The following is a 13,979-nucleotide window of genomic DNA, read 5'->3' as shown; positions in this document are numbered from 1 at the left end:
TGTGATGCTGCTGCGGGGGCTGGGGCCGCGGCTGGCTGTGCCGCCTCCCCACTGGGCCCAGGCAGGCCGGGCTGCGCCGCCGCCACCACGGGGGCCGGGGCGGGCTGCGCCGCCTCCCTGCTGGGCCCGGGCAGGTCGGGCTGTGCCACTGCTGCCATGGGGGCTGGGGCCAGGGTGAGCCAGGCTGCGTAGCCGCCCCGCTGGGCCCAGGCAGGCTAGGCTGTGCCGCCGCTGCCGGGGCGGGCCGGGCTACACTGCCTCCTGTGTATATGCCGCCGCAGAGAATACATGGGTGCGGCGTATACAAGAACTTATTTACAAAAATACAATTTTCCGCAGGTTATACGTGGGTGCATCTTATACCCGTGGGCAGGGTATATGCACGAAAATACGGTATTTTGCATTTCCTCCTTGTAGGCTTTTCTATAGCAGTCACCACTACAATACAGTAGCAGAATGCTCCCTAAACTTTAATCTACCTTTACAAAATCCTGAAGAGATAAGAATAATCTCCATGTTACCTAAGAGAAACTGACTAAAGAAATTAAGATCATATTGCCTTCAGCCTTCCAAACGAACACCCCTGCAGCTGTTAAGAACACAAATAAATGGCATATAAGACACTATGTGTAGTTTGGGTGCCATTTCATTATCTATACTAAAAGAGATAGGAGAGGTCCTCAGATTAACAGTAGCAACCCAGATCTCACTGAGAGTCCCATTATTGGGATTGGATATTGTTCCAACTTTTCCAAGCTGGCAAATACCTCATCACCTTAGAATAATATCATCCTGCATGTTTGTAACTTTTTCCCCAGACAGGTCCTCAGGAACCTGCTCTGCAATTCATCAAGCTCTGCAGCCTGAAGAATTTGTACCAGCTAGGCTGAACGCATTTGATGAGACCTTCAGTAGGGCAAACTGTAGGTATGTATTGGGAAATCACCCTATGGGGAGGTGGGCAGGAAGGGCAAGGAGCAGGTGTCTGACCCCTTGCCCTCCACCACTCCTTTCCCTACCACAACAGTGGGAGGGGGACATATTTAAGACAAACTTCCACTAATTAGATTTTCTACATGAAAAATTATAATACTTGCATACATTTTCCATGTATAGAATCTAAATTATTAAAGGATCATTTTAAACTCCAACTCATCTTGGATTTGGATAAATACAGTAAACTATTTTTATTCATACTGCTAGTTATTATTGGTAAGATTAGATTTAATCTAAAATTATTTGGTACGCTAATTCATAATCCCTTCACCCCCATTGTCTAGGAAATGCTTTATTTTACAAAAGCCTTAGGTACTCTTCTATCATTAACTGGGAATACTGAACTCCTGACTTAATTATATTTGTCAGTATGCTGTGCAGCAATTAATTATTTACTTGTAAAATCTTTGATGCAATGGTATCCAGCAGTCTAACTCACAAAAGAAGACTAGCGAGCTCTTTTCCCCTCCCTTTCCTACCCTAATTCAGAGACTATGAGGCAGTTAGGCATATGTTCGTCATATATGATGCTTTATCATAGAAAATTAGGGTTGGAAAGGACCTCAGGACGATATCTAGTTCAACCCCGTGGCTCAAAGCAGGACCATCCCCAACTAGAACATCCTAGCCAAAGCTTTGTCTAGATGGATCTTAAAAACCTCCAAGGATGAAGATCCTACCACCTCTCTAGGTAACCCACTCACTACCCTCCTAGGAAGAAAATTCTTCCTAATATCTAACCTAAATATCCCTTGTGGCAACTTGAAACCCTTGCTCCTTGTTCTGTCATCTGCCACAGGTGAGAACAGTCTGGCTCCATTCTTTTTTGAACCCCACTTCAAGCAGTTGAAGCCTGCTATTAAATCACCTCTCGGTCCCCTCTTCTCTAGACTAACTGGCTAGGGAAAGACACTACACATAAACCAGTTTAAGTGATCAGGAACTGGTTTATGCCTGTAACAGAACATAAGTTCAGTGCACATCAATCAGTTTCAAAATGGCAAAAACTGGTCTGAGATAAACCTGACTGAATGTAGTATCAAACTTAACCAATTTGGGTCACACCGGTTTAGGCAACGTCTGTCCCAGACCCCTTCCTGGCTTGAGTTAAACCAGATTCCCCCAGCATCCCAAGTGCTTTGCAGCCCTGGGCTGTGCTGTGTGTTCCAGAGAGAGCAGACCTGGCCCTGCCTCTCTTCTCCCTAGCCAAAGCTTCGGTGGATACTGCAGGTTCAGCAGCATCTGTCTAGCTTTCCCTGGCCCCACCCCCAGCCCTGCTGCTTGCTACTTAAGCAGGGATCCCCCTCTCCCTCCCATTTCCCACACTACAGATCCCAGCGCCACATACTCCAGGCATGTGGCATGCCAACTAATGTTAAGCGGGGGGGGGGGGGGGTGTCTGTGTGTCCGTCCAATTTCACTGGGACAGGCAGACAGAACAGTGTCCACTTAGGGCTTTTTGAAGCTAATCAACAGGTCAGCTGGTAAAGTCCCTCCAGTCCTTCCTTTGAAAAAGCAGTTTAAGAAGAACCTGAAGTAATGAAAGAGGCTTTTGTTTTGTTGACACTGTGATCAGCACCCTGCTCACTCCCTCACCTGTCAGGTTTGATGCAGACAGTATGAAGAAGCAGGAAGAGGGAGATTGAGAAGTATAAGGTGCTACACCTTGGTAGGAAGAACCTTCAACATACTTACAGGCTCGGCAGTACTATGCTCACTAGCACTACAACCAAAAGAGACTTGGGCGTCTTGATTGACCACAAGATGAATATGAGCCACCAATGCGATGCTGTGGCAGGCAAACCAAACCAAACTTTGGCGTGCATCCACTGATGCATCTCAAGCAAAACCAGGGATGTTATCCTCCTGCTTTCCTCGGCCCTGGTGAGACCGCAGCTGGAATACTGCGTCCAGCATTGGGCCCCCCACTTCAGGAGGGATGTGGAAAAGCTTGAGAGAGTCTAGGGGAGAGCCACTCGTATGATCCAAGGCCTGGAGGGCAGGCTGTACAAGGAGAGGCTGAGAGACTTAGGACTCTTCAGTCTGGAGAAGAAAAGGCTCATGGGGGGACTTGGTGGCAGCCTACAATTATATAAGAAGGGTACATCAGGACCTGGGAGAACAGCTGTTCACCAGAGCTCCCCAAAGGATAACAAGGTCTAACAGCCATAAACTGCAGGAAGGCCAATTTAGACTAGACATTAAAAAAAAAGTTCTTTATGGTGTGAGTGTTCAGGGTCTGGAAAAAAAACTCCCCCCAGAGGTGGTGCAAGCACCTACTCTGGACTCTTGCAAAAAACATGTGGATGTTTTTCTTACTGGGATCACCTTATCCCAGCTGACTTCCTGCCTATGGCAGGGGGGCTGGACTCAGTGATCTCATGAGGTCCCTTCCAGCCCCTAATGTCTATGAAATCTATGAAGTCTACGAAAAGCTCAATATCGTCAACAGATGCATGCACTGCACACTCCCCAACCCCCGTCTCTGAGTGCTAGCCCAGGGCAGCGGTATAGCAACACTCCTACCCCTTGAGCAGCAAGAGGGAAAAAGCCTGGGATGGTGCAGACAGACCTCCCCGATCAGAGGCCCTTGCAGATCGTGGCCACACACCCCCTCAGCTCATCTCTATGGAAGGGAAGGGAGGACTGCTCTAGTGACCCCCAGGTTTCTAGCCTAAGCCACTGAGCATTTTCTTCAGTCCACAGGGAATGTCTGCATAGTTGCAAACTTGTTCAACCTAGGCAGGTTAGACTAACCTGCAAAGATCTAATCAATTCAGGCTCAGGCTTTTTGAATGTCTGTCCCTAGCCAATAAATCCAGTTCCCTCAGCCCACGCTTTCCCTGATCTTTCTTTTGTTACTGACGTACTTGTAGAAACCCTTCAGATCCCTTGCTAGCTGAAACTCCAGTTTTGCTTTGGTCTTCCTGACTTCATCCCTGCATGTCTGAGCAATACTCCAATATTCCTCCCTAGTTGTTTGTCTAAGTTTCCACTTCTTATAGGCTTCCTTTTTTTATTTAGTTTATTGAAGAGTTCCCAGCTAAGCTAAACTGGTCTTCTGTCATACTTGCTAATCTTCCTGAGCATTGGAATGGTTTGTTCCCGCACTCACGGTAAAGATTCGTTAAAGTATAGCCAGATGTCCTGGACTCTTCTCTCCATCAGAGTGACTTTCCAAGGGGATCCTGCCCAGGAGTTCCCTGAGTGAGTCAAAGTCTGCTTTCCTGAAGTCCAAGGTCCTTACCCTGCTGCTCTCCATCCTTCCTTTCTCAGGACCCTGAACTCAATCATCTCGTGGTTGCTACTGTCCAAGTTGCCATTCCCTACTACATTCCCACTAATTCTTGTTTGTGATCAGCAGGTGAAGAAGTGCATGGACCCTAGTTGGCCGCTCCAGCATTTGCACTAGGAAGTTGTCCCCAGCACTCTCCAAAAGTGTCTTGGATTGCCTAAACACTACTGCATTGCCCTTCCAACAGATGTCAGGGTGACTGAAGTCCCCCATGAGAGAACCAGGGCCTGTGATCGGGAAACTTCCACTAGCTGTTTAAAGAAAACCTCATCCACCACTTCCTCCTGGTCTGGTGGTGTATAGAAGACCCCCACCACAACATCGTCCTTGTTGCTCTCCCCTCTAACCTTAACCCAGGGACTTTCAACAGGTTTATCTCCAGTTTCATACTGGATCTCTGAGCAATCATATGGCTGTTTTACATAAAATGCAACTCCTCCTCCTCTTCTCCCCTGCCTGTTCTTCTTGAACGGTTTATACCCATGTGTGACAATGCTCCGGTCATGCCAGCTATCCCACCAAATCTCTGTTATTCCAATCACATTATAGTTCCATGACTCTGCAAGGACTTTCAGTACTTCCAGCTTGTTTCCCAGGCTCCATGCATTTGTGTACAGGCACCTGGAGTAACTAGTTGATTGCCTTGATTTCTCAAGAAGTATGAGAGGACCTCCCCTGTGCCCCCTCCTGCTTGCTCTTCCTCCAGGTTTCCCACTTTCCCACTTACCTCAGGGCTTTGGTCTCCATCCCCTGGTGAACCTAATTTAAAGCCCTCCTTACTAGGTTAGCGAGCCTGTATGCAAAGGTGCTCTTCTTCCCTCTCTTCGTCAGGTGGATCCCATCTCTTCCCAACAGTTCCTTTTCTTAGAACAGCCCATGGTCAAAAAATCCAAATCCCTGCTGGCAACACCACATGTGCAGCCAGGTGGTGTTTTCATGTTTGTATAGCAATTATGTTTGTTTCTACACTAAACTTAACTTATGCATATCCCTCACATCCTAAGCATTTCTTAATTTCAGTAAGGTCAACACCAACAATTCAAAATTTGTATCAGGCCACCAAAATCATGAGCTGTTTTGTTTTTGTAACATAAAATTGATTAGAACTTTTAAATTAGAAAGGATTAGAAATTTTATCGTTTTGAAAAAGAAGTTGAGATTATTCAATTGCTAGAGTTTTAAGAAACTACACTGTGAAACTTTTGAGACATTGTTGTACAGTTATCCGACTCAAAAAACACCAGCCTTACCAGCACAGAAAAACCATAAGGTTCCCTAAATCCAGTATAGGTGCTGGCTATTGCTGAATCCAGATGTTTCAGGTAATATTCTTCAACTGACTTTTCAATGAAGACTCCAGGTGAATATTGTTTTCAAATGAGGACCCAATGAGAAACTGGAAAACAATAACTTGGTTCATGGAAATGAAGAAATAAAATGATCCTCACTGGCTTCTACTAAAAGCATGGTCATAAGCAGGGAACTAGGTTTTCCATTTGCTGTGGGAAAACTCAGATATTCCTCTTTAACAGATAAAAAGGTGGATTTCCTCTTTTAAAGGAGAAAAATGGAGGAAACAGTGGGTTTCCCCTTGTAGGCTGGCAGCATACCAGCCTGCAAGGGGCTGCTTGGAGCTGTGAGGAGTGAGAGGAGGGTGATCAGGCCAGGGGTGCCACATACATGTGTGTGTACACACACATGTGGCAACCAGGCAACAGTGGAGAGCAGCTCCCTGAAGGTAAGTCTATGAGGGTAAGAGAGGGGGGTAGGGGTACAGGCCATGCTGGGGGGGAAGGGGCACAGTTCACATGAGGTACAGAGGGGGCACAAGCCACCCATGGGAGGCAAGTGGGGGGGACTTCTGCATCCACAGTGGGGCATGGGGCTGCAAAGGTGTTGTACCAGCTCCAGAGAAGCCACTTCCATGGCAGAACTTGTAATGGAAGGGAGCACCATGCCACCATAGCCGCCAAGATGAGGCCGGCCTGGGAGTAGCATCGGTACAACTCCATGCCACTGCCATTTCCATGATTCACCACCATGGGCAGGGGCACGGCACCAGCATATCAGGGCTTCTCAGCATCACAAAGCCGTGGGGGGGGCAGTCACAGCTAGACCCATGCCCTAGTGAGAGAAGGGGGCAGGGGAGCTCTGATTTTCCATGACAAAAACCCGAAGTCAAACACCAAAATTTACAGGTATCTAGAATTTATTTTATTAGAATGACTGAGGCACTTTTAGGCTTCCAAACTGATTTAAAATTGTAACTATATCAATAAAGCACTGAGTTCAACCAATACATATACATGTATAGTGAAATTTTATTTTAATCATGGAAAAACATTGGGATTTTTAATCAAAGAATTTGTGATGTTTAAAACAGAGAAAACCAGGATCGGTGGTCATGAGACTCTATGCTACATCTTGAAATATAACAGTGGTGTCATTTAAGTTACCCAAGGAGAATGGTTAATTTTTGCACACCTGGTAATCACAAGGTTTTGTTTTTAGGTTGTCTTTTTCTTTACCCTTTTTTTTTATTATTATTTTGGGAGTGGGGAGAGGTGCAAGATTAGGGGTTGTTGATAATTGTTGGCTGTATACTATTCAGTTGTGGCTATTTAAATTATCAAAAACCTGCCTGTCTCCTTATCATGGCAAAGCTCTCAGAAACCTGATGCCCTTTTTATAGGCTTCTCTTTGGCTTCCAATAAAACTAACAGTACCACAATAGTGGAGGCCAAGCTATTGTTATTGCTTTCCAGGACTACTAATTACATTTCCCTCTCTTATGGTGACAAACCAAAATACATTTGCATGGCAGTTTGGAGGTTTTTCCATTCTATTACAGATTATTTATTTTCAAAAGTATTTTTTCAAAAAACTACAGAATAAGCCACAACACACACTCCTAAAAACAAAATTCACTCCATCCAAACAGACTATCAAATCATTTTCTCCATAAGCAGTATGAAGACTGAGTGTATTATGACACCTCATACATATTTAACGATAGCCTGATAAGCTGTCATTAACATCAAACAGCAATCTAGGTTTGCTACATTAAACATGATTCCTATGTTAAGAGGACAATCATAAACTGCTCCAAGATCGAGACTGTAAGAAATGCCCACCAACTTGGACAAGGTGTAATGAGGCCAACTGCACTGATGGAAATATTAGACACATACTGGGTTAAAAAAAGCTTCAATGGGCGATAAGACGAGACATGCCATAAGGCAATCTGTCATGGAGTACTCATATTAATAACTGTTGTGTCAAATCTGAACATTCAAAAGAACAGACAAACCTTCCTTTATGTTGTATGAAGTGTAAGCCTACAAAATTAATAATTCATGAGACAAAAGAAAAATCTCATATTTGGATATAAATTTTAACAGGACCCTGTCAACCTGTTTCGACCCAAATTTTGATTAGCCCACTGTAAAATTGTTAGTCTAGTGAGGGAATGTTCTTCAACGCTTTAAAGCCAATTTAAAAATTCATTAATGTGAAAGAATTAAATACTCTGTTCATGTGGGATTACCGCAGAACACTGCTCTGCTATTTAGTGTGTTCCATCTGCAAGAGCAGAACAAAAACTAACTAGAATACTTCTTCCTGGGTTGTGCTGTGCTGACAGCATTAATGATGGTGTAAATGTAAGAAACATTAAATGCAGTGAAAAGAAAAAAAAGTAGGGGTACAGAGGATGCAAGTATCAGGGGAAAAAATTAACAACTGAAAAGTAAAAAAAGCTTCATTGTTAATTGAGTGATTCGTCCAAGTCCAGAGTCCATTTGCAGAAATCCTCTTGGAAAGCTCTCTCTAAACCAGGGTTGAATACATGCATTGAAATAATCTAGGAGAATTCTTCCAGGTTTGTTCTCCTGGTAGAAAAATTTACCCAGAGCTGTGTGAACAGACATTCATATGAGGCGGCCTGTGCACACATTTCAGCATGAAGGCTCCCTGGGTGCCTGTAGAAGTGTGGGGATGCTGTCCCAATACACTGTAATAATGGTGGGTTGGAGCAGACTCGACTGAGACTGCTGGAACGTGCCAATTAGCACGCTCTGGCAGACTGCGCATCTCATGTATTCAACATCCCCAGGCTTCAAAAAGGGTGGTGGGGGAGCTTTAAAGCTCATCAAATGAGCATGCAACCCACCACCATTTTGAAGCGTGGGATGCTGAATACATGAGACTCTGTAAGCACTTTAATTAGACTATAAAAGCCACTCTAATTAAAGTGCCCCACCCCCAGAGCATGTGTTAAGATGCCTCCTTAGACTGCCTGGCAGCAGTGCATATAGCAGCCCTGATTGCCTGACCCAGACTGCCCATAGTAAGCCTGCGTTTCCTGCACCACAATGTGGGAATTGTGAAGGGGGCATTGTTCTGCTTCTTGGTGGAGCTGCAGAATCCGGCAAGTGACACACTGTCTCCTGGGAGTGGGAGATGCTGGTCTCTTCTGAGAGAAGCCACAGCATGGCATGTACAGACCTTTGCACTCTATACTTTCCTGGGAGCAATTCAACTCAGATTGTTCCCAGGATATTTCTCCTGGAGTGGCCATTTTTGAGAGAGAGAAAAAGGCTGAATACCTGCATACTTTCTGGCCTCATACAAACATCCAGTTTCTCCTCAGAGAGTCACTGCTCTTCCAGGAGAAACCACGAGTGTACAGATGTTCAGGTTTTTTTCTCCCAAGATAAAAATGGCCACTCCGAGAGAAAAATAATTGGGGGAACAACCCGAGTTTAAATCACTCCCAGAGGAGTTTCACCTGGGAAGGTGACTGTCTGTACATGACATGGCTTCCCTCGGAAGAGAACATAGTCTTCCAGCTTCTCCCCTTCCCTCCTCCCCCCCCCACATGGAGACAGTGTGTCGCTCACTGGACTCTGCTGCTCTAAAACATGCCCCCTTCACTATCCCCACATTGTGCTGCAGCAAAACAAAAGGTTGATCATGGGCAGTCCAGGTCAGCCAATCAGGGATGTCTATGCACTGCTGTGATCTGTCACCAAGCAGACTAAGGAAGCCAGCAGAGCATGCTGAGATGTGAGCACAGGGCCCCCTACTTACTGCACAGTATCAGCACTGCAAGTTTTCCGCTCTTCATGGCCGCTGCCTTTGAATTTCTGTACACACAGCTCTGGGTAAGTTTCTCTACCAAGACAACAGACCTGGGAGAATTCTCCCAACTTATTTGAATGTGTGTACGCAGCCTCTTTCTCCTGGGAGTGTTTCAACTCTCTCAAGAGAAACTGAATGTCTGTACAAGGCCTAGGACTAGTTGGAGATGAGTAAAGAAAATATTTTATAATACGTTTTCTACAATTATTGCACAGGCAGGAATAAAGTTGAACTAATACTGCAAAAAATGATGTTGCTTACATTTTTCAACTGAAACAGATAAAATTCATAACAAAATAAAGTACATCTATTGATCAGACGACAAATTCAAATTAAACCACTTTTTGTATGTAGAAAAATAAATGTTTAACTATGCCAGGAAATTTTGCAATTATTTTCCAATACATCAGCATTTTCTTTGCCAAGGTGGTAAATAGCTACAGGCCTCAAAACTAGAAAATATATTTTTTTCTCCTTAAGTGTCCAGCCTCTCCATCTTTCTTTATCATGTGGAATACAGTATTTGAGAACACTTGATAATCGTTGTGCCAAACTCGCACAGGAAAGTGATCAAAATATGTAAAAATGCAACTTACTTCTACAACTAAACAAGCAATTAATAGCTCTGCAAGAAAAACTGGTTGACTTTCAAACAATTCTGAATTTTAAATTAAGTTGGATAGGTTAAGTTATGTCCTTTATAATATGAGCCAGTATCTGACAGAATTTTAGAAGTATTACTGGTAGTCATCAAGGAAGCATCTAAATTTACTATCAACTGTTACAGATTCATAAACTTGAAAGAGGACATGATTCCTCTCTCTCTCAATCCTCCCTTCAGCCAAAAAAAAAAAAAAATTTCTTTGAAAGAAGACGTGTTTAGATAGCTAAATTTAAATGTAACCATGCCACAGTACTAGATTAACAGTGAAATGGCACTTTGTCACACCCATTTTTCCTATACCCATCAATGCATTTGAAGTCTAGCTGTATTTTCATCTGCCCTTACTACTGACATCATTCTCATTTCACTATCCCCTTTGCTGCTTTTTTTAATGACATAAATCTACCTATACTTTCTCTCCTTCAGATTCATTCAGAACACTCCATCTTCCTTTCACTGACTTGCCATCTCACATTCCGTGAAGTGTCGAGCAATGAAAATCAAAAAGAAATAAGAACAATACTTCTCCAAATTTTGATTAAAGGCCATTTAAAATAAATCTCTTACCTTTATCATTCTAGAGAGGTCTCCAGCATCTGCTAATTCCAATACTATGTTCAGTTCGTTGTCTTCAATGAATGAGGCATAATATTTGATCACATTTGGATGATTCAGTTGCTAAGAAAATAATAAACCAGATATTTCACTCCATAATATGTCCTTTAAAAACAGTATGCTCTGATATATGATGTCATTGTATTATAAGTATGTACTTATGTGAAACATTTTAGATTTGAGCAATTCAAGACGGTAAGAATTTCAGGTCCCTGGAACATCCACTATTTTGGTCCAAAAATTATATGGTTTGCATAAGAACATGAAAGCTAGGAAATACCACAAACAAATTAGTGCACACAATCATTCTCCTGTCCCCTTCCATGTATTCTGAGCCCACAATAACCTAAGCTTCTCCATGTCTTCATCTGAAGCCTTACATCAGGGATGTCAAACATAAGGCCTGTAGACTTTTCAGCCCAATTTGGGTGCATTGGGGAAACTTCCCTCAGCAGCAGCAAAGCACATGGATGAGATCTCCAGCACTGGAGCCTGAGTAACACCACAGCTTGTTGCCACTAGAGCAACCAAGTGCCCCGGTGAAAGCTGTGGTGCTGGAGCACCAGCAGCATCATGGAATAAAGCCTAGCACTGTGACTCGTTTCAGCAGCAGTAGCCACGTGCCTGCAAGGTCAGGCTTCATTACACAGTGCTGCTGGAGCTCTAGACCTGCAGCTCCCACCCAGGTGCTTGGCTACTACTGCCTTGCTCCAGCACCCCTTCTGGCCATTCAGAGGCAGGGGGGCAACTAGGCTCCAATTCACATGCCTGTGGAGAAGGGGACATGGCCTGGCCCCAGTTCAGCCATGGGTGGAAGGAGGCATGGCCTGGCCCCGATCCAGACACATGGCAGCACGTGAGGGTGGCAGTATTAATGGCCATTGCTCTCTTGCCACAAAACTTCCCAACCCCTAGGGAGCCTTGTGTGCCTGATGTCACGGCTCCAAAGGCCACATTTGGCCTGTGGGTTGGAGGTTGAGCACCCTTACCCTACACCTCATTCTCTGTCCTCTACACTAAACAAAGAAAAGTGTTTTTAGAACAAGCAGTGCATGAGCACATATGAATATTGTATATACACACTGTAACAAATATGAAAGGAACAGGGACACAGTTTCATGGGGAATACCAATTCTGACATTTTCTAACTTCTATATGCCTTGAATTTTCAAATGTATTTGTGTCTGATTTCAACCAAATAGTTCAGAATTCAGAGGCTTGTTTTTTTTCTAAGCTAATTAACAGAGAAAAAACAAACAAAAAATATAAATTTAATTCCATTATGGATTATCACTAAGGTTGGAATCCAAAATCTCCCCTGCCTAGTACACATGTCTCCCACTTTAGTTAAAAGAGTAACAAAGTAGCAGTAGTAAACTATTCTCTCTGTGAGAGCCACCTCTAGTTTCTCCTGGAGACAGTAGTTTCTGGCTGCTGCCACAAGGAATGCTTCAGCATTTTATCCAATTACTGCCTCATGCAATATTCATAAAATGTTTCTGAGATCAAAGGCCTAAGGAGTTATTATAGCTGCTGCTGCTGCATTGCACCTGAACCAGACCTCTCACTGTTCCTGGTACAATTCTCAGTACAGTTACATTCGGGAACTGAGTGGGGTTCAAGCACAGACTAAATGTTTTGAGATTTCATCAGGTAAGCTCTACTGAGCATGTGCACATTGCTATTTGCAAGGGTCTGAAACAGAACCATCACCTTTCAAATATCAAGTCTCCCATCAAAAAGCAACCTGACCCTCAAAAAAGAAGTGTGAGGCAGCAATCGAGATAGACATTTTTAGTTAAAATAGTTATGAAGGGCCAGGCACAAGGCACCAGATCCTGCTCTTGGAAGGCAAGCAAGCTTGGTCTGTCTGTGCAAATGGTTTAGTAAGCATTTGTTTGGCTGTTTGCTTGGGCCATGTGCTCCAAGCAGTGATTGCTGCCTGTGTCTAACAAAATCCCTAAACAAGGGAGTGGAGCCAGTCCAGGCCCAGGAGAGCATAAGAGGAGACCCCTCTGAGGGACCTGGGGAGCAACTAAATAGGGCAGGGGTGAGCAAAATGTGGCCCACGGGCCAGATGCGGCCTGCTAAGCCATTCTATCTGGCTTGCGGGGCCCCTAAAAAATTTAGAAAATCAATACTTATCTGCCCTTGACTGCCTGTCATGCAGCCCTCGATGCCTTGCCAGAACTCTGTAAGCGGCCCTCTGTCCAAAATAATTGCCCACCCCTGGAACAGGGGATAGCAAACAGGGCAGTTTACAAGCAGCTGGCAAGTCAGTTCGCAGATCAGTTTGCCACCCCCTCATCTTTGAAGGGGAGCCTTTAAGGTAAGTTCTTTCTTTAATTAAGAGTAACTAATCTAGATATTTAGCAGAAATAGCTAAAACTCTGCAGTTAGAGAAATACTTAAGTTTCTTGTTTGATAATCAGCTGTAATTACAGCAGAGTAAAGCTAAACAGAAGATTAATACATAAATTCAAAGTTTCTAGTCTAAGGGAACCCATAAATCAAAACCTTCTTAAAAGAGGAAACCAAGTCTTAACACTTTTAAAAAATATGCAGGAAGAAGCCCAGCAACAGGGTGGGAGGCTACTCAGTTTATTCCACTGAGCTCAACATGTATCATTACCTGCCACAGGTTTCATGTGTGTGCACCCAATGCAAGAAACTCCTGGCTCTGAGAAAGCAAAAATGCTCTCCCAGGGTCAAGGTGGTGGAATTGGAGCAGCTATGGGAGGCAGAAAGGTTCATAGATGAGTTGGGACCTACTGAATTCGAAGCAGCTGCCCTCTGATTTTGTGGTCTAAGTGTGGCACCTGGCACCTTTTTTGTGGTGGAACATGGTGGGCCAGTTTCCCCATGCCTCTAATTAGCTGAGGGGTCCTGGAATTCCCACCCCGCCCCAGAGATTGACAGAAGTCCCACCCCTCCCCCACACTTGCTGTCAGTTTTGTCTTTTCGCAGTCCCCATTCTTTTTCATAGGGACCAGGCTTTTTAACACAGAACAACTGATTTTGCCGTTTCCGTGAAAATCACAAATTCAGTAGGTCCATATAGATGAGGCTTTCAGGGACAATGGAAGAGCAGTCTGACCTCTACTGTACCAGCTCTCCTCTGGTGAGGAGAATGAGAGCCATAAGGATGAAGGCCATCAAACTGGGAAAGAGGGAAAATGTCACTTAGATAGGACCCACCTTCCAGCTGATCTTAGTGTCCTCTTGCACCAAGGATACTCCTCCAAGGGAGGGGTGCCAACAGGACAG

At 44.3% G+C, this 13,979-nt stretch overlaps 1 protein-coding gene across 7 annotated transcripts in view; it reads right to left on the bottom strand.

The window, feature by feature from the left end:
• Nucleotides 1-13,979, bottom strand: part of NEK7 (NIMA related kinase 7) — a 136,795-nt gene that overhangs the window by 54,632 nt on the left and 68,184 nt on the right. For 6 of the 7 annotated variants that reach the window (XM_019491189.2, XM_019491191.2, XM_014602922.3 and 3 more), the window contains exon 5: nucleotides 10,665-10,775. The exons of the other annotated variant lie outside the window; for it this stretch is intronic. In XM_019491189.2, coding sequence (XP_019346734.1) covers nucleotides 10,665-10,775 — 111 coding nt within the window. The remainder of the gene's footprint in view (nucleotides 1-10,664; nucleotides 10,776-13,979) is intronic. 7 annotated transcript variants of the gene reach the window in all.

The sequence above is a fragment of the Alligator mississippiensis genome, chromosome 5 (genome assembly GCF_030867095.1).
Source record: "Alligator mississippiensis isolate rAllMis1 chromosome 5, rAllMis1, whole genome shotgun sequence".
Lineage (NCBI taxonomy): Eukaryota > Metazoa > Chordata > Crocodylia > Alligatoridae > Alligator > Alligator mississippiensis.
This window is presented reverse-complemented; position numbering and strand designations above follow the sequence as displayed.